This window comes from Nyctibius grandis, chromosome Z (assembly GCF_013368605.1).
Source record: "Nyctibius grandis isolate bNycGra1 chromosome Z, bNycGra1.pri, whole genome shotgun sequence".
Taxonomy (NCBI): Eukaryota; Metazoa; Chordata; class Aves; order Nyctibiiformes; family Nyctibiidae; genus Nyctibius; species Nyctibius grandis.
In genome coordinates, this window is record NC_090695.1 from 83,243,176 (window position 1) to 83,265,395 (window position 22,220).

At 38.8% G+C, this 22,220-nt stretch overlaps 1 protein-coding gene across 1 annotated transcript in view; it reads left to right on the forward strand.

The window, feature by feature from the left end:
• EDIL3 (EGF like repeats and discoidin domains 3) overlaps window positions 1-22,220 on the forward strand; it is a 200,247-nt gene that overhangs the window by 81,171 nt on the left and 96,856 nt on the right. Inside the window, exon 5 of the mRNA XM_068422961.1 lies at window positions 156-284. Coding sequence (XP_068279062.1) covers window positions 156-284 — 129 coding nt within the window. The remainder of the gene's footprint in view (window positions 1-155; window positions 285-22,220) is intronic.

Sequence of the window (22,220 nt, forward strand, 5' to 3'; positions counted from 1 at the left end):
CTGAACTAAGTCAAGGGTATATTTTAGTGGGTTAGTGAATATTAAGGTCTACATAAGAAGTTTTATTTCTTTAATGAACGCATATAAATGACTGAAATGATTATGGTTGTTATTATGTATGTATATACACTTCTCTTTTTTTTTCCCTGTCTCAGGACCCTGCCTTCCTAATCCATGTCATAACGGTGGGATATGTGAAATTAGTGAAGCATACCGAGGCGACACATTCATAGGATATGTTTGTAAATGTCCGGAGGGATTTAATGGGATTCACTGCCAGCACAGTAAGTTCCACATGGTAACTTTTATTGTATTTATAGAAAGGAGCCGTTTTATTGTTTGCAATGTTGAGGATTAATATCGGATCTGCCTTTCTGAAGTATATCAGTCTTTGGCCTTTATGTTATGAGCAAGCTAATACTACTGAATACTACTACTACCTTCAGAAAATGACCTTACTTCCAACTTACTGGACACTGTTATTGAGATTTCAATAATATCTCATGGGGTAATTATATAGTCAGATCTAAACTTCACCAATGAAAAATTTTAAGAAATAAATAGATGTTGCATTTTTTGTGCTCATACTGAAAACTACAGTTCCATGTTTCTCCAATTAATGTTGTCAGAAATTCTGTGTGATCTCAACCAATTAGTAAGGTCTATGGATGTTCATCTGCAAGAGACTGATCAGATCATGTTCTAAGCTATAATCTTAATCTGCATTATCTGTCACTTCAATAGAAGCAGGTTTTTTTTTCATATGTAAAACTCAAAAGTAATTTAGAACAAGTACTTGCCTAAAGAGAAACTCGTGTGCCAAATTCGTGTTTTATTTTGTGCAATAAAGCTCAGCACAGTTCTTAAAATCTCACATTACTGATGTATTTGGAAGCCACCTGTTACTTAGAAGGTTAAAAACTCAAACAGTCCAGAATCCAGTTCCATTTGCACATAAAAGATAAATCCACTCATTGAAATCAGAGAGAGTAAGCGCTGAAGCCAGTCTACCTTAATTAAGTGCTCCATTTAGATACTTGTCTATAATTTGAAGTGTCAGGAACCAATACAGTCCAGCTCAAATAACCACTTATGTTCATTATGTCCCTTATATACACAATGGAAACTGTCTCCAAAGACCTGAATATGGATATTCAATTTCATTAACTTTGGCCACACTCTCTCTCTGTGCTAATTACGTAGATAACGTAGGCAGTCCCACTAACTTAATCTGGTTAAATTATGTGTCTACCTCTTCCACTGGGAACATGGAAATGTTGGATATTTTCTACTACTTTGGGACCTGTTGCATCTAGCCCTGATTCTGGGGATGTCCATCTAGTGGAGCTGGCTGCCAACAACAGTCATACTGACTTTCTTTTGTTTCACTGGTCATATCATTAGAGCACTCAGTCAAGACAGGGGACTGAGTTCATAGTGTGATTGTGATGGCAAAGGATAGTCATTGCCAGCCTTTAAATCATATAGCTAGAAGTTCAAGTGTTTCGAGACCAAGAGAGCAGGTGAGATTATGTCTAGCTGTAACTTAAGAATTATACCAGCTTAAAAATTGTACCTGGGCTAAATTGTGAGTGCAGTACCTTGTGGTTCCCAACCCTGTTCCTTGTACTTACATGCATTTTACATGAGTCTGCCCCCTGATAAGTGAAGCAGAAGTCATTAGGGAGTAGAGAGACAAGAAGCTGTACCTTGACCCCTGTGACTGCTGTAAATGAGGGTACAGGCAGACCGCTTCTGTGTGCCATTGATGTCCACTCATATGGAGGAGCTCATGTGAAAATGTTCCCAGTATCCTTTTAAAAATATTCAGTTATGTAACAGTTAGCTAATGATCCTGATAATCAGCAAAGTGTAGTTACACCAACTTAAGAACAAAGTAGAGCTCTCACACCAGTGATACAGATTAACTGTGGGGAGACTAGAACCCAAGAAGGCAGCTGAAGTGATTTGAGATAAGTTTATGCGAAGAGTTACTCTTTGGGGGACAATGAAATTCAGTCCTTTTCAGATAATCTGATTTAAGATGTGATAATAAATCATATACAATATATAGGTGTTCGGAGGGTCTCTAAGGATGTCAGCTATGAGAAGGAGCGGAGGAGGTCTCCACAATCAGGAAGAAGTATGGAATTTCCAGTGGTGGACTTAATATAACTCTTTTATATAATATCCCTTTAACTCAATTCTCAAAATTCCTATGATACAAATTCCTCTGCTTCATAAAGTTTAGCAATTCAGTTCTGAACTCACTGTTAATCAGTTAAGAAGCCTGTCAAAGTAGTTCCATCATAAAAAGGTAAATTAAAATGACCTCATTGCAAGACATGTATCTTCATCTAAACTGTTAAAATTTCCAAAAATCACGTTATACTTCTCTTGAACAAGGTTTTTTATCTTGGATTTCTTTCATGTCTAATATTCTGTTGCTAAATCAATTAAGCTAGGTGATTGATTTTGCAGTTGAGATACAATCCCAAAGCTGGTATTCTGTCATTCACGTTAACAAACATCCTGTCAATGTTTCTCAGATTCCTTGACCTTTTACTCATGTAAATAATTAATATGTAAAAGATAAAAGACATCATTAGCAATTTCACGGTATATTCTAGATTTATTGCAAAACTGATATTAACTGGCAATGGTTGTCTGAAAAGATTCTGATTCCCCAGTGGCAAAAAAAAAAAGAAAGAAAATTTTCGATTTCCAGGCTCATAAACTAACCAGTGTTTGGCTAGAAAAGTCTACCTCAGGTAGAAACCTGGGCAGATTTTTGTGGTGATACCCAAGAACAATATGTTCTTTAAATATTCCTCCGTTACTTCAGAGGCATTTACTTATCTGCTTGGTATGAAGATTCTTCCCAAACCCTGTCCAGGTTGCAATTTGTCATACTGTTAGATGTATAGCAGTCTGGCTTTCAAATGTGCAGTTCACAGTACCTAGTGACAAGGAGAGAGGAGCAGTTTGCAAGAACTGCCTCAAGGCAAGGTAAGTCTCCCTACGATCTTACTACACTGAGAAAACAGCTCTTTGAGAGAGAAACTTAGAGCACTTTAATTCCTGACAGTAGCATACAACTCATGCCCAGGAAGACTAGGGCGTACTCTGCAGCAGTGATGCTCATTCGTAAGAGCAGCAAATACGTCAGGATCACTTTGACTGAAAGCTGTGTAAATACATGGCCTTGTCATTCACCAGAAAGAAGCATGTAATCATTGGGTGTGTTATAATTCCCTTTTAACCATGGACTTCAAGAAAATCAATCTTCTGAGATCTTTCTGACTTTTATTGAAAAAGGCCTACTGCTATTCATGAATGAGCATCCATTGTTAAACCATTATAAACCTCATTAATCACTCTTCATATGACAGATGAAAATGCAGGACAAATACTGGCTGTTCAGATAATTAATGCCTTCATCTACATATAGAAGGATTATACTGTCACCTATTAAAACAGGCTAGAAATACAGTTCTGCAGAACAAGTCAAAATCCATGGGAATACCCAGAAGACTGAAATGGACAGGTTTTCCACCCAAAAGAAAATTCCATAACATTGAGAGATGTAGACAAGATGCATTATTCTGATTATCAGATAGAGATTGCCTGCTGAAAAAACAGGAAACAGAGGTATTAGTAACAACATATATCAAACTGTGGGTTACTGGCACAGAGATACAACTAGAAAAAATCAAGCTTGAAACAATAAAGAGTTCAGATTTAAGGGTTTGATTTGGATGTGGTTTTATATTCTGAGGATCATTAACTCTGTCAGCCATAAGAAAATGCCTTGCACTCCAAGAAGAGTAAAGGTTATTAATCAAAGAGATTTAATGTAAGCAAGCCTTTCCCAGTGTTTGTACATAGTTCTCTGCCTTCTACGTCCCCGTCATAGGTGGTCTGTGGTATTCACATCTGCTACATTAATGTAGTGGGAAACTGCACAGATGAGGGCCATGTGGCAGACCATCAGCTCACATTTTGATAGTATGTTGAGGCATCATCCCAACTACCCATAGGGTAGCAGCTTTTAGGTGTGGGACTGCAACTGCAAAGGCCAGTGGTCATGCATTTCTGGCTAGTTGACATGATGCAAAATCTACAGCTCCAGCTCTACCAGCAAATTCAAATCCTAGTAACTTTTCTAGCTACTAGGAAGAAATGTATGTGAGGAAGCAGTAGAACATGCTGTGGCGTGGATTTTGTGTGTTATAATGAGCGAGTGCTCTTGCTAAACCATTCCTTGCTGCAGTTTGGTGGTAGAGCACTCCAGAAACCTTTCCCCACAGGTTGTTTACATGCAGCTGTTTTGTTTTGGAGTCTAAACCCAATTGTAACTTGCACAGATGCAGCTTGTTCCAAGCCAGCAGGCCCCCTAGCCGAGTGGGCAAATTTAACGTACTAGGGTAGATACAATTGCACCATACCAGATGTTCATCCCATGCTTCTGCTGATGAACACTCACTATGGCTTCTCCTTTAATATCTGTTTGCACTTGGGGAGTTCTAAATCTAACCCAGGTGTTCCCTTTTATTTTGTGTGTGGGGTTCATTGTAATTAGCTGTACGCATAAGTTTTAACAAATTACACTAGCAATAAGTTATGTAGTGTAGTAGCAATAAGCTATATAGTATAGTAGTAGTAAGTTACAGGTAAATAAATAATAAATGCTCTAATGAGGTAAAAAATGATGGGTTTGTCAGTTGAAAACAGAGAAAGTTTTGATGATGAATCTTCTTACAACAAATGTGTGGTGACATTGAACAACAATGACAATGATTTTTGGGCTATTGGAAGTAAGGGTTTGTTTTCCTTGAAATCCAAATAAATATCTTGGTTAAAGCAATAGGTGACTGAGATAAGAGAGAAAAAGCAGTAAATCTCAGGTAACAGACCAACACTGGATGCTTCACAGGAGTGATTAAGACACCCCCACCATGAAAAGAAGAGGCATAACTTGCCCCCTACTTGAAGATTTTATTTCGTTCTGTAATAGCCAGAGATTGGCTTAAAATCCCAGGTGGGATGTATAATATCCCCTCCAATTTTGTTTCACACTTTTTAGCATTTGCTTCTATAACACTTTATTCTTCTCATTCATACACACTTCCAATAGCCTTTTTTTCTTGTTCAATTACTGACCTTAACAATTTCCTGACATATTCAGTTTCATAGTCTAATTATGCTGTACATTGAAAAAAATCCCTTTTCAACTTCAAACCTGTTGTCTCTCAGCATCTTTAAATGTTTCTTTCTCTGTGTATTATAAGACTAGAAGAAAAGCAGCTTTGAGTGCCTTCTGTATGCCACTTCTTATTTTGCATAAGTTTGTCATATTCCCTCTTATTTTTTCCTATGTAAATAGTTCAAATTGTTTCCTTTTCTGTTTCACATGTGAGTTTTTCTGGTACTTTTAAACTGCTTCTCCATGGCCTTCTCAAAACCCTTTTTGTTCTGTGGTGTATTTTACTGCAACAGCAACCTATACTGAAGACAAATCTGTACTATTTATTTGTTAGAAGATCCTTACAGTACTTTCTATGTTCTTTATGTAGCATTTTGTTGGAAGTTTCTTTTCAATTTTTCCTTTTTTAACCGGAACTGGATGTTGAGCTGAGGCTTTTATTAAGCTGCCTTCTTTGATGCCTAAGTTTCTTTCATAAAATCTCATAGTGGGAGGAAATAGATCTTCACGATTGCTTTTGGGTTTTATGCGGATATTGAACGGAGGGGTGGATTTCTTAGGACCTACACACTGACTGAACTATACAATGAATGGTACTTTTAAGAAGCTGTGTGTTCCTATGGTATAAAAGTCACTTAGGTTGTCAATAGCTGTTCTAAACATCTTTTGTAGAAGGGTAAATCTGTCTTCCCTTAATTACTGTCTTTCTTAAGGATTGGTATTATTTTACTGTGGAAAGAAATTAATGTTCCAAAAATGCATCAATTGCTCAATTAAATTTGTTCATGTTCTGCATTAAAAAACATATGGAGATACTTTGCACATACAAGTTCCTCTTTATAGTTGAATTAATAATAAATACTGAATTAAAAAGTACCTCTTTAAATTCAATAATAGTTATCTCATTGTAGTGTCAACATCACACATTCTCTCTTTTATAACACAAATATTATAATATGCCTTTTCAGTGTGTTTCCTCAGAATGAGAATTACTGCTTATGTTCCCAAATACATTACAGAAAAATACTAGCAATGAGTCTTGCTAATGCTGCATGAAATCACTTTTACAAAAAAATCCCACAAAGCTTCCCTTTTACATGTTCAATAACTAGACTGCTTTTTTGAAAGCAATGTATAAACGGTCTTACATGGCTTTGTGAAATAAGAATGTGGAACAATATATGGATTATGCTGTTACACTCATTTTGTAACAGATAAATGTTGTGAGAAAATGATGAGTGGTTTCAGGAAGTATATGAAGTTCTTTAGTAACAGACAGGGAACTGGACACTGATTCACCTGGCCTCTTCCACTTCTAGTTTAATGGGCTTTTTTTTTTTTCCCTTAATCTATGAAACCAGAGTTTGGAGTTTATATTTCTTAAATATAATGTCTCATACTTAAACAGATAGGGTATTTAAGATAAAGGCATGATGATGCACTCATCATTCAAACTTCAGTTTACATCAGTAGAGGGTTTTCTTGGACAAGAGCAGCAACGAGTTCAGTATCTCTTGATGTGTTATGCTCATTCTTTATCACTTACTAATGCATTATACCATGCAGTATCTACTGTATATATATTTTCAGTTTTCTTCAAGATTATGCATTCGAACAAGAAAAAGCTATTATCTAGGACTTAATGTCATTTTATTCTTGTCTGTTCTCCTTTTTTGGGTTCCCTGTCATACTTACAAAAAAATACATGATCATTTCAATTCTGTTACAAAAAGTGGTACAGGTTTGTTTTTTTCACTGGAAAAGGTCATTTTGTAATATCTAAATGCTGTTCTTTCCTTCCCTTTTCAGAACTTGAGTCAAGAAAATAAGCATTTTTTACTGCTTTGCTTTCTGAATTTCATTTCCCAAATTCAGTATTCTAGTTTTGACAGCTTTCCAGAAGTGTGACAATTGTCCATTTTCTTTTTGTTCAGTCTTAGCCTTCTCCATGGGAATGCTCACAATGCTCTCTTAGCAAGGATTTGGCACAGAAAGACTCTGCAAAGAAAAACAGACTTTAAATGGAATAACAGTCATTGGAAAACCTAAACTCAGCTTGTTTGTTAAGTGTGATCCTTTAAATAGCATTACTGATACTAACTGATTTCTGTTGGTGTAAGTTTTTACCTTCACATTTGTCAGTTTGACAAGCAATACACTTTGTGAGCCTGCTTTCCATCTCTTTATACAAATCCATCTTTCTAACAGTCAAAGAATGTTTACTATTGAGAGTGATATCCTTGGCTTTGTGTATGGTCATAAGCCCTTTTCTTAAAGCTTTGAACAGGAGTTCTTTGACACAGCTTTGAGATGGTAAGGGACTTATAACATTGGGCTGTTCCCAAATTGTCACTTACACAACTTTTCTTTAAGAAAGGGTGTCAAGAAGAAACTCTTAACCACGTTCTTACATCAGTATGGAATTATCATTGCTGAATGTGTTAACACTTGCAACTCTGACCCAGTAGATGATATAGATTGTAGAATCATAGAATGGTTTGGGTTGGAAGGAGCCTTCAAAGATGACCTAGTCCAACCCCCCTGCCATGGGGCGGGACATCTGTCACCAGATCAGGTTGCTCAAAGTCCCATCCAACCTAATCTTGGACACTGCCAATGATGGGGTAGCCATGACTTCACTGGGCAACCTTTTCCAGTGTCTCACCACCCTCATTCTAAAAAATTTCTTCCTAATATCCAACCTAAATCTACCCTCTTTCAGTTTAAAACCGTTGCCCCTTGTCCTGTCACTACAGGCCCTAGTAAAAAGTCTCTCTCCATCTTCCTTATAAGCCCCCTTTATATATAGAAAGGCCACAATAACATGGCCCTGGAGCCTTTTCTTCTCAAGGCTGAATAGCACCAGCTCACTCAGCCTTTCTTCATAGCACAGATGCTCCAGCCCTCTGACCATTCTCATAGCCCTCCTGTGGAGGAGGATCCACTCCAGCAGGTCCATGCCTTTCTTGTATTAGGTACCTCAGAGCTGGATGCACTACTCCAGGTGGGGTCTCACGAGAGTGAAGAGGGAGAATCACCTCCCTTGACCTGCTGGCCACACTTCTTTTTATGTTGCCCGGAATACAATTAGCTTTCTGGGCTGCCATCGCACATTGCTGGCTCATGTCCAGTTTTTCATCCACCCAGGTATGCCCAATCCTTCTCTGCAGGGCTGCTTTCAATCCATTCATCCCTCAGTCTGTATTGATATTGGGAATTGCCCCAACTCAGGTGCCGGATCTTGCATTTGGCCTTCTTGAACTTTATGGGTTTCACATGGGCCCTGTTCTCCAGCCTGCCAAGGTCCCTCTGGATGGCATCCCTTCCCTCAAGCATGTCAATTACACTGCAGTGTCATCTGCAAATGTTCTGAGGATGCACTCAGTCCTACACGAGACAAAAATTGATGAACCACAACAGAATTGTGGATGGTTAGAGGAGGAACACAGGAAAACTGGAACTGAACAAATCATAGAATCATAGAATGGTTTGAGTTGGAAGCGACCTTAGAGATCATCTATTTCCCATCCCCCTGCCACAGGCAGGGACATCTTCCACCAGACCAGGTTGCTCCAAGCCCCATCCAGCCTGGCCTTGAACACTGCCAGGGAGGGAGCAGCCACAGGTTCTCTGAGCAACCTGGGCCAGTGCCTCACCACTCTCACAGCAACGAATTTCTTCCTAATATCTAATCTAAATCTACCCTCTTTCAGTTTAAAACTGTTTCCCCTCATCCTATCACTCCATGCCCTTGTAAAACGCCCCTCTCCCGCATTCCTGTAGCCCCTTCAGTTACTGGAAGTCTTCTATAAGGTGTCCCCGGAGCCTTCTCTTCTCTAGGCTGAACAAAGCATCTGTTCTCTGTTCTCTGTTCCTTCTCCCCAGGTTTTATGCTCATTTAGGTAGACAGAGGAAATCATGACAATTTCAGCCATTGTGATGGTTTAGGATCAGCACAACCACACCGCAGTGTTAAAGGACGATTTACTTTCAGTCTTTGTTGCATTCATTGCAGATATACCAGCATATTTCTGTGAGGAAGATAATGAACACAAATGAAATCTTGAAATGAAATTTCATTATTTAATGAAACAAAACATTTAGAATTCTGTCACACAGTGGCACGGTCTGATCCATCTGCGTAGGAAGCAGCTCTTAGAAAAAAGTTGAGTTTTGTAATTTAGATCTTTTTCTTGTTTTTTCTTTTTATTGTTCTGATGCTGCAAGAACTACTGTGTTCAACCATCTGTGTGTGTATGTGTGTCAAGGATGCAGAATTAAATATTGTATTTGTGTTAGGAACTCCTGCTGGCATATGGCTGTGCAGTTCCCTATTACTATATAGAATATTAGTAATTCCATTGTTCATTGAACTAGTTGAAAATTATATGACTGACTTGAATGTTTGGAACTTGAACAAGTCACATGGCAATTTTTCTAAAAATTAAAGACTCTGAGGAGAAGGACTTGGGGGTGTTGGTTGATGAAAAGCTCACCATGAGCCGGCAATGGGCGCTTGCAGCCCAGAAAGCCAGCCGTACCCTGGGCTGCATCCCCAGCAGTGTGGCCAGCAGGGCGAGGGAGGGGATTCTGCCCCTCTACTCCGCTCTCATGAGACCCCCCCTGCAGTGCTGTGTCCAGCTCGGGGGCCCCCAACACAAGAAGGACATGGAGCTGTTGGAGCGAGTCCAGAGGAGGCCACGAAGATGCTCAGAGGGCTGGAGCACCTCTGCTATGGAGACAGGCTGAGAGAGTTGGAGCCTGCAGAAGAGAAGGCTCCAGGGAGACCTTATTTCAGCCTTCCAGTACCTGAAGGGGGCCTACAGGAAAGCTGGAGAGGGGCTTTTTACAATGGCACATAGTGATAGGACGAGGGGGAACGGTTTTAAACTGAAAGAGGTAGATTTAGATTAGATATTAGTAAGAAATTCTTTCCTGTGAGGTTAGTGAGACCCTGGCCCAGGTTGCCCAGAGAAGCTGCGGCTGCCCCCTCCCTGGCAGTGTTCAAGGCCAGGTTGGATGGGGCTTGGAGCAACCTGGTCTAGAGGAAAGGTATCCCTGCCTGTGGCAGGGGGGTTGGAACTAGATGATCTTTACGGTCCCTTCCAACTGAAACCGTTCTATGATTCTATCATTCTGTGACTTGGTCATCGAGTGTTGTTTTTATACTGCAGAGCCAGTGAAACATTTTGAAGAAGCCAAATAACTTTTTAGAAGGAAGATCCAGAAATTTATTTAGTACTCTAGCTACTCTCTTGAAATTATAAGTAGCATTTATTCATGTGGATACACTTTTGAGATCAGTGGGTTTGTTTGTAAGTAAGCGATATACAGAGGGAGAGAAGGATATAGCGCCAGACTCATTGCCTATGTGGGCAAAACTTGAAAAAACAGCACTTGGACTTGAATCTCAATATAATGAGATAATCGTCTAATAGTAGATACCAATCTGCATTACAAATGTATTCCCTTTGTATTCATAAAATATCTGAAGCAAAACTCATGGTGCTGTCGCATTTGCATATGAATACCCAGGATATTCTTCTAGTTTGCATTTATTCTGATGTATTAAATAACATACAATTATTTCTGTAGGGCATCTGGATGAGTGTTTTAGTTTGAATCAGGAGTGCATTTTTAAAGAAAATGTCTTGATCATCTCCACTTACTGTGCTTTGCTTCATGTGACAGCAGTCTCAGAGCACAAGAACTGGATCTCTTTGATCCTAAAATAATCTGAAATAAAATAGTCTGGTAGTCTAAAATTCATCGTGTACACACAAGGAATTGGCATAAAACATTCCAGTGCATAAATGGGCATTTGGTCCACCCAGCCAACCTAGAACTTGTGCAGAGAAAACATCCCTGAGATGTGTAGGGACGTATAGACATTGTGTCCTTAGCTCTAATCATTTCACTCTACAACTATAATTCTGTAAGACCACACTACTTAACAAATGTAGACATAACCTGTCTGTGCCTACGTTTTTCTCCAAGTACACTAAAAACGGTGAATAGATATTGTTTCTCTTCATTTTCTTATGATTTGTTAATGTCTGATATCATGAGAGGCACTTGGTTTTCTGCAGTCTCATGATCTGGCCTGAATTTTGTTTAATCTTCTAGTGTGATTGCCTGATACTGCCAAAAGTGATGGTGCCCATCTTCCCTGAGAACATATCCCCATCAGACTTCAGTCTGAATCATCTCACCAGGCTTGTCTGGAAGTGTACAACCTAACCACAAGAAGGGATTTTCAGTGGGATGAGACCACTGAATGTAGCCACACAGCTGCTAGGACCTAGAGAAGCGGGCAGACAGGAACGTGCAGAGGGACATAAAAGGTGGAATTTGAAGCACTCTATTTCTGACAGATTAGATATAATACTGAAACTGATACAACCTCTTTGGTGACTGCTCTTAATAAGAACAGAGATACTCCTAAGGCTTTCCAGAGAAGCTCTATTAGTTCTTATTGTGACACTTTTCTGCCCAAGTGCACAGAGCTTCTGCAACTCTAACCATCAGTAGTAATTTATCATCTCAGAAGGACTTCTGCTGGGTTCTGTTCATGGCCACAAATGAGCAGAAATGATAGTATTCAGGAATTGCCCCCTTAGAACAAAGCATCGGCAGTGAATTGATGTTGCATTGTCCAGATGTGTATGCGTTACACCATAAAAGAGAATTTAAATTGCTATTTACCTGCAATTGATAGAGAAGTTTTGTAATCTCGTCAGATTTCATTTTATCATCAACACAGGTCAGTAAGGCATCTGGTTCTGAAAATGTGTTCTATGGGATCCTTTCATGTATCTAGCAGAGCTGTTTATGCATGCAGTCATTACTCTCATGTAGCTTTTAGAGTTTATTTAAAAGCAGTATTCTCTTCCAATACCAGTAGTTTTCATTGTTAGAGGGAAATTAGTCTGCTCTTTTCTCATCCTTTCTATTTTTTTTGCCAGACATACCTAATATTTAAGAGAGCTTCAGAATAACACTGCAGAAGACATACACCAAAATGAGAAAAAAGTGAAAGATGAAAGAATTTCTGCATTAATCTAAAATTTAGAGTTTACAGCATTTATTTCTGATTTCATTATTTTAGTGCTCTAACAGAGAGAAAACCTCCAATTTCTCAGCAAAAATAAAGATCCTTTACAGGGATTGTACCACCCATGGGTCTAAGTTATGGTACAGATTATATGTACAGAGTGGAAGGCAATTCCTTAGCTGCTAAACATAGTTTTGGAAAATGCATAAACCTGTTTGGATAGATCTTATTTGATGTGATCATCAAGCAACGATGACATTGCCTGGGCCAGCTGCCATAAATACAAGTTCCAGTTCTGAGAGATGTTTTTAGTGCGGGACGTATAACTCTATGTGAGTCATGAAGAACAACTGGGGTGTATGTGCCCTGAGATAATAGAGCTGTCAGTCAGATGGAGACAGAAGTCACTGCCGTAAATATTTCCCTTTATGTAGTAGACAGTCGTTGGTGATGTGAGGAAACCACTTCATGCACATTTTGCATCTTTCATGGAGTGGGAGATGGGGTCTTCCTTTTCACCTTTGCAGAGGAGACAAGGAAATTACCATAGTCCAAAAGATGAAATGATTGATTAGTTGTTAGCAAATAAGTGTGTTTGCTACAGATATTACATACTGTATACATAGCATATGTAACATATACACGTATCATAGAATCACAGAATTGTTTAGGATGGAAGGGACCTCTGGAGATCACGTAGTATAACCCCCATCCTCAAGGAGCATCAACCAGAGCAGGAGGCCCAGGACCATGTCTAGTCATGTTTTGAATATTTGCCCAGATGGAGACTCCACAACCTCTCTCTAGTGTTTGATCACTCTCACTGTAAGAAAGTATGTTCAGATGGAGTTTCCTGTATGTTAAGTACAGCCCAATGCCTCTTGTCTGGTCAGTGGGCACCACTGAGGAGAGTCTGGCTCTTTTGTCTTTGCTCCTTCCCATCAGATATTTATACACATGGGTAAGATTCCCCTGAGCCTTCTCTCTGCAGGCTCAGCAGTCTCAGGTCTCTCAGCACCTCCTTGTAGGTCAGATGCTCCAGTCCCTTAGTCATCCTGGCCCTATGCTGGACTGACTCCAGAAAGTCCATATCTTATTTTGTACTGAGAAGCCCAGGACTGGACACAGGACTCCAGGTGCCCGATGCCTGGAAGTGCTCAAGGTCAGGTTGGATGGGGCTTGGAGAAATCTGGTCTAGTGGAAAGGTGTCCCTGCCCGTGGCAGGGGGGTTGGAACTAAATGATCTTTGAAGTTTCCTTCCAACCCAAACCATTCTATGATTCTGTGTCTCCCCAGTGCTGAGGAGAGAGGAAGAGTCAGTTCCCTCAACCTGCTGGCCATGATCTACCTAATGCAGCCCAGGAGGCTGTTGGCTTTCTTTGCCGTGTGGGTGCGTTGCTCTCTCATAGTCAACTTGTTGTCCACCAGGGCACCCAGATCCTTTTCTGCTAAGCTGCTTTCCAGCTGGTCGGCCCTCAGCATGTACTTGTGCAAGGGGCTTTTCCTCCCCAGGAGCAGGACTTGGCACTCCCCCTCATTGAACTTCATGAGGTTTCTGTTCAGCCCATCTCTCCAGCCTGTTGAGGTCCCTCTGGATGGCAGCACACCCATCTGGTGTATCAGCCACTCCTCCCCATTTTGTATCATCTGCCAAGTTGGTGAGAGTGCACTCTGTCCCAGTGTCTGGGGTCATTAATGAAGACTTTGAACAGTGTTGGCCCTTGTATTGACCCCTGGGATACACCACCAGTGATTTGCCTTCAACTGGACTTTTTGCCACTCATCACCACCGTCTGGGGCCACCCATTCAGCTGGTTTTTAATCCACCTCACTGTCTACTTATCTAACCTCCATACTCTCAGCCTGCCTCTGAGTATGTTATGGGAGACAGTGTTAAAAGTCTTACTGAAGTTGAGGTAAAGAACATCCATGGCTCATCCCCATCCACTGACCCAGTGACCTCATTGCAGAAGGCTATCAGGTTAGTCAGTCATGGTTTCTCCGTTATAAATCCATGCTTGCAACACCATTTTATCCTTCATGTGTTGGGAAATGCTTTCCAGAACAGCTTCTTCATCACCTTCACAGATACTGAGGTGAGGCTGACCAACTTGTAGTTCCCCAGGTCTTTCCTATTGCTCTTATGTTTGTGTACGTATACTATAAGTAAATGTATAATCCTTATAGAACTAAGGATATACTTATGGTTATAATGAACATCGTGATTTGCTATAGTGAATAACAGACATGTGGTTAGTCATGTATTAAGCCACCCATTCATTTATTAACCCTCTATGACTCTTAAGTGATTTATAAATGTGCTCTTAATATGTGTCCATGTATGTTAAATGTCATAAAATGTGGTACTCCACAGCCACTAGAGGGGAAAAAAGGTTAGAGAACTGTGCCAAAAGATCTAACCCATTCTCCTATATACAGTGCTAGATTATTTCTGTGATTAAATCTAACAATAAGATTCATAAACAGTAAAACATGCATATATTTATGAGCAACTAGGAGTATGAATTTGAAAGGTATTAGCAAAAAGTAGAAATTACCTTTACACAGCACGTTTGTGTGCACTGATGCAACATAAGTGCACGGAAGTCCCACAGATAACTTTTTATAAGAGTTTAAATGAGATGTATATAGATTGGCCATAAAGGAATACACTTCACCCCACGTATATCAAATACAGACATGTGAACAAATATAACCATCTGTTTTAGTCATTTTAAAACATCCATCATCATATCGTTCAGGACTTGTTGGTCTAATAACATTTTTTCAAAACACATGCCATAACTGTACTCATGTGAAAAGATATATCCCTGTGCTCATTCTATTCAGAAATGCATAAACAACTGCATTTTGAAAGAATGCAATTATATTGGGATATGTGAAGGGAAATATGCTAATGTACTGATCTGGGTTCAAACTTGCTTTGAAAATAATTGGACTTCTTGCCATGAGCCCACCTAAGCTATTTTTACACATAATCCAGTTAGAGGTTACAATCTAATGCTGGATATTTTAAGTTTACTTATGAAGCTGAGATTTTTGGAACATTGCTTGTAATAAAAAAAAAAAGATTCACAGGTCGATTCACTTTTTAATAAGTTTTTTTTTCTCAACTACAGTTAAAATGATTTGTCAAATGCTTGTTATGTAAACAGGCAATTATTTTAATAAGGTTCATTGGAAATGATAGGAATTGTTGCCCTGAAGACATGCTTCTACCGTGTAAACTTAAATGGTGAGTTACGTAATGGGACGAAGGTTTCCATGCCAGTATACATTAAAAGTAATTAAAAATGAAAAATCTGCTTCAATTTGTATAAAAACTTTTAAAGTACCAAGTCTTTTAAAACTAATAAGAAAGCTCCTGGGAATGCTATTCGAAAATTCTATTAAATTTAAATTACCTCAGATGAAAAGCAGTTAAATATGCATTTAAACAGAAGATCAGAAAATACCAGCATAGTCCAGTGTTGGAAGTGTGACTCCACAGAGAAAATTATAATAACTTCTTAGTGGCTATAACTAAAAGATAAAAATTTTGCAAGGCAGGCAGTGGGCACCTGTGCGGATTCAAATTTCATTATATGATCGGAGCAATAGTCAGTTTTCTCATTTATTTTATGGGGGTGTTAAAACAGAAACAGAGATTAAAAAGTATCCTCAAAACACACAAAAAAAAGTTTGAAAAAAAAGCCACAAATATTGCTGTGAATGCAGCAAGACGTATAGTTACTGTGGCAAAGTTTCCTGTAGAGCCCTACCTTATTAAGAATCTGCTCAAATTCCTTTGAAGCCAGCAGGCACCTTTATACTCTCTAGAAGCTCCCATTAGACTTTTATAAAATTATTCTGTGATCTCACCATTCTTTTACATAGTTTCCAATAGTTTCTAAGGAAAACAACTTTTGGAGTGTAAAAATGCAGAAATAATTAATATTTTGCTCTCTTGCTGGAAAACCTGAACATTATAAAATGTGCATAGCACATAAAATGCTAAATGTGTATATTGGAGTGATGCATAAACTTTGCAGTGTTCATACAGTTAGCCCCTGTAGGTTCCTAGCAATTATTAAATTGAATAATAATTTCACTTTTTTTTTTTCCCCTGGCCTTAATTCAAAGTACCAAAAGAAGAACAGTATTCTGCGAAATATTTCATTGGGTCTTTTTCTTGTTAATTTTTTTTATTATTGTTTTTCTAATAGTTCTACAGTTAATCTTAGCGTTCTGAAAACTGTGGTTATAGTTACTATTGTATAGAAATGTATTCATAAGTGACTTTAAAACTTTAAATTGTGTTTGGAAACTTTTGTTTAAGTAAGTATTGCATAGGGGAAATGCCATTATAGATCATGAAGAAAAGCCAGGAAACTGCTATAGATAATAAATATATTCTCAAATATGATTTTCAGATAGATGCTACACATGATTCTGTAATACTATAACAGCAGTACTTTGATCAGAGATTTAAATTATAGGTAGAAAAGTTGATAAATGAACTGGTGGGAAAACAAATCAGTCATAATAAAAAATGCTGTTTTGTCAAAATTTCATTTTCAGTTTTTCAGAACTCTGATTTCTTTATGAATCATGGAATCATAGAATCTTAGAATCATCTTGGTTGGAAAGGACCTTAAAGATCATCAACTCCAACCATTAACCCAGCACTGCCAAGTCCACCACTAAACCATGTCCCTCAGCACCACATCTACACGGCTTTTAAATACCTCCAGGGATAGTGACTCCACCACTTCCCTGAGCAGCCTGTTCCAATGTTTGATAACCTTTTCCGTGAAGAAATTTTTCCTGATATCCAATCTAAACCTCCCTTGGCACAACTTGAGGCCGTTTCCTCTCATCCTGTCACTTGTTACCTGGAAGAGGAGACTAACACCCTCCTCGCTGCAACCTCCCTTCAGGTAGTTGCAGAGAGCGATAAGGTCTCCCCTCAGCCTCCTTTTTTCCAGCCTAAACAACCCCAGTTCTCTCAGCTGCTCCTCATCAGACTTGTTCTCCAGACCCTTCACCAGCTTTGTTGCCCTTTTCTGGACTTTCTCCAGTGCCTCAATGTCTTTCTTCTAGTGAGGGCCCCAAAACTGAACACAGGATTCGAGGTGCGGCCTCACCAGTGCTGAGTACAGGGGGACGATCCCTGCCCTAGTCCTGCTGGCCACACTATTCTGATCACACCAGGATGCTGTTGGCCTTCTTGACCACCTGGGCACACTGCTAGCTCATATTCAGCTGGCTATCGATCAACACCCCAGGTTCTTTTCCACCAGGCAGCTTTCCAGCCACTCTTCCCCCAGCCTGTAGCGCTGTATGGAGTTGTTGTGACCCAAGTGCAGGACCCGACACTTGGCCTTGTTGAACCTCATACACTTGGCCTTGGCCCATCGATCCAGCCTGTCCAGATCCCTCTGCAGAGCCTTCCTACCCTCAAGCAGATCAACACTTCTCCCCAGCTTGGTGTCATCTGTGAACTTACCAAGCTTGCACTCGATCCCCTTATCCAGATCATTGATAAAGATATTAAAGAGAACTGGCCCCAATACTGAGCCCTGGGGAACACCACTTGTGACCGGCTACCAACTGGATTTAACTCCATTCACCACAGCTCCTTGGGCCCAGAAAGTTTTTTACCCACCAAAGCGTACGCCCATCCAAGCCATGAGCAGTCAGTTTCTCCAGGAGAGTGCTGTGGGAAGCAGTGTCAAAGGCTTTACTAAAGTCCAGGTACACAACATCCACAGCCTCTCCCTCATCCAGTAAGTGGGTCACCTTGTCATAGAAGGAGATCAGGTTTGTCAAGTAGGACTTGCCTTTCATAAACCCATGTTGACTGGGCCTGGTTGCCTGATTGTCCTGTATGTGCTACATGATGGCACTCAAGATGATTTGCTCCATAACCTTCCCCAGCATTGAGGCCAGACTGACAGGCCTGTAGTTCCCTGTATCCTCCTTCCGGCCCTTCTTGTAGATGGATGTCACATTTGCTAATTTCCAGTCCCATAGGACCTCCCCAGTTAGCCAGGGCTGCTGATAAATGATGGAAAGCGGCTTGGTGAGCACTCTGGCAACTCCCTCATTACCCTTGGCTGGATCCCATCTGGCCCTATAGTCTTATGTGTGTCTAAGTGGTGTAGCAGGTTGTTAACCATTTCCCCTTGGATTATGGGGGCTTCATTCTTCTCCCCTGAATCAAAGTCAACTCAGAATCATAGCCATATATTCCAGTTTTTCTTGAAAGAAATTGAACTAAAATTATTTCCGAAACCACTAAGACGGGAAATAGCACTTGATTTTTTCCAAACTAAGGAAAAAGATCAGTGTTTACAGGTAGCATGAAGTCTTTATTTCTTTCTTTTTTTTTTAAAGAGGGCTTGTTATATACTTGTTTATACTTGAGAAAAGTATAAATTAGTCTAATGAAGCCTAAGAGTCCATAAAATTGCTTTGAAAAGCAAGCTTTTTATATTTGGAAGGATTCTTAAGAGGTACTTTCTGACAGAACTCTAGATAGGACTAACTGAACTCTTCTCAAAATTGTTTTTGTTATGTATTTAGACGATAATGTATATTGCTGTTTATGAGAGGATCCCAAACATTCACGTATAGTCAAGCCAAAAGTTTTTACTTATGTCTAGACGTTATTTTTATTTCCTTGGCTTGCTTATTTAGAATGCCTCTTTTCACTTCAGAACACAACATTAGTAACTCTCTTACCTGATTTACTCTCTTCTTAATAGAATAATACTATCTGAGATATTCGTGCTGAATGGTTCAGGAAAAATTCTAATAGGCAGCTCTGTGGTGGATTATTCTGGAGGGAGTTTACCACAATGTGTTGTACCAAATACTTGCAGAAGAAGGAAAACTTTATATGGAATAATGAGAGTAGGGGTAATATAATGTTTAGCCTCTAAGGGTGGGGAACAAAAGGCTTGTACTTTTTCGTCTCAAGTGTAAAGCTGTTTTCTCCTCTTTTTGAAGATCAGATAATAAGGATATCTGAACAGTGAATCACTTCAGTATGACATTATAGTTGAAGTTCCCTGCAGGTTATTTGGCACAGCATTTTTAGAGCCTTCTGTGGTCAGGAAACTACCTTTGAAAAAGCAATCAAACCACTGAATTTTAACAGATGTCTGCCCTGTGTTGAATATGCATTGAATACATCCAGTTCAATTTAATAATATATACTAAATTCCCAAATTTCATGGGAATATGCTTCAGTTCTTTCTAAATGTTTCATACCAGGGTTGGACCAGTAATATGTTAGTGCTTGTTTTTGTATAATCCTGGTTAAATCAATGAACCATTATAGTTGAGGTTACAGCTTATTTTTTTGTTTACATTAATTACAGCCAAAAACTTCTTCACAAACTGGTTAGAAACTTTCTTAAAGCTGTAGTTAACAATAATAAAATTAATTATTATCATGGTAATTACTTATCTCTTCTGTATCTTTTAACCAAAAATTGGAGGTGATCTACCTGTGCTTGCAAACTTTTTTGTGATGCTTATTCATTCTGTTTAAGTACAATTGTTTTAATATATTTTTTTAGCTTTTTTAGAAAAAAATGAGGTTGTCCTCATTTAGGCGACCTTTATGATTTACGATTGTTTTAGTAAACCACAGGAATATGAGAAAGAACATTTTCATGACCTTTTTTGTTGTAAATGTTTTACCAAAAGTCTCCTACTCTTAAAGGAGATGTGTCCTTCTATACTTGGGTTTGCTGTAGTCCTTCCAATTTTATCATTTAACTGAGTGGCTTGCTGTTAAGATAGCCGTATTAAATTCCTTTGATTCTCTTGAGTCAGTTTCTTTACCAAATAAAACTGGTATAAGTTTATTCTTTTCAATGAAGCTTTACCATTTAATGTCTTGTAAAAAAATACTGTGCTTGAGCAAATTGGTAGAAATCTGTAATAATAAAAAAGAGTATATAATCTGACTTTCATGGTATTTGTTAGGAAAGTAATAATGAAAAGTTTGAGTACCTGAAAGCTCATGTTTAAACAGTAACAGGATATTACAAAGTTCTGCAAGCAAGATCATACACTTTGTGTGGTCTTACTGATATAGTACTTTCTCATGTAACCAAATCTTTCAGGAACAATGTACAATAAAGAAAATAATATGGAGAATGACTTTTAAAAATCTATTAAGAACCATCAAGCAACTGCAAGAAAAGACTAGACTAAGCTCCAGCTAAAAGATAATTATTCCATACTACATATTTCTCCACTTTATGCCTTCCTAGTTTCCACATGTAAAGGTATTTGAACATGTTGCTAGTTTTCAACAGCTTTTAATTTGAAATAGAACTAGGTAGAGACGTTTCTAAGTTTTCTGGGTTTCTTTAAAAAAAAAACAAAACAAACCGGAGGGCAGGGTGGTCATGTTTCTCAAACTGACTTGATCTTTATCCAATGTGTAGTTGTGGGTCTTCATAGAATCCAGTTATGATACAGAGGTTATAATCAGTTGCTCTGCTGTTCCCATCTGTTTTCTATATACAAAATTGACTTGATTATGGAAGAATATTCACAATATGAATAAAGCATAATTGGATTATGTCTAATCAATACTCCTAATAAGGGCCAAGTTGACTTCCAGTATGGACACTTGAACCTAGATGCTGTGTCTGCAATGGGACAACCATTCTATCACAATAGAAGACTAATTAAAAACATGGCTTAAAATTGAGATGAGTAGACAAGTGTCATCAGGAAGCCAAAACGAGTATAAAATCAAAGGATAAGGAAAAATGTGCTTGTCACCAGGAGGGAACTTCAGGAAGTCTGTACTGCAAAAAGTCGTCCTGGATCAGAAACAAGGGTTCAGGTGGCAGAAACCTGGAATTTGGGCGAAGTAAAGAACAAGCAAGCAGGGGACAGGAACAAGATACTGGTGCGCATTTGCAGCCAAAATGCAAGCTGCGTTGGCAAAAACAACTGATTGAGCTTATCAGTCCCTTCAACACAAAAAGTCAGGTTTATACCAAGTAACTTGCTGAAGAACTCAAATTACTGGAAGTAATAGTTAAATTTCTGATTATAACAGTTACATACTTTATATACCCATTTCATGTGGGGTAATTTTTCAGGAAAACGCATGTGACTGTATTTAACAGGTAAAGCCCAAAATGAGGATTTTATTTTTAATTATATTGTGTTTGCAAGTACAGTACTAGTTTTTATTCATGTTTTATTAAATACTTAGAGGATTAAAAAAATATATAACCCAGCAAAGAAGGACAAAACTCCAGAACTCTGCCTCATGATGATTCTCCAAATCACTATGTAATATAGCGAAGTTCTCTTACTTGTCCAGTGTCTAACAGCATACTTCTGTTCCAGGTTGCACAACTGTGCTTCAAACAGAAGCGTGCTTAATAGCTCTGTAGTTATGGTTTGATCTTAAAGGTAGGAAATGTAAATTTAATCATCTTCAACATAAAAAGAAACCTTTACTTCCTAATCAACTTAGCCCTTCGAGCTATTATTCAAGGAACAATCTATTTTCAGAAAATGGTCACTGTTTCCTTGTTCCTGCACCACTATCAATTTAAGAATCCGTCTTCAGTAGAGACATATTGGAGGATTGGGCGTGGGGGTTATTGGGTTTTATGAGTTTGGGTTTTTTTTGTTGGTGGTTTTTGGGTTGGTTTTTTTTTTCAGTTAACCTTGACACTATTTAGAAATACAGACTTCTCCTGTGCTGGCACTTTAACCTCTTCAGGAGCGCATTTCACTCAGTATTTGGGAGTCTTACTAGGTCCTTTTCTGAGAAACTCTGAATTCTTTGGTAGTACCCAGCTATCTGTGATTTAGTTACTGCAGTGTGTAAGATCGTTATCTGAACTACACTTCAAAATCTGACCTGGCATAAAACCTAAGCTTACCTGAAAAATCATGAGCAACCTACAG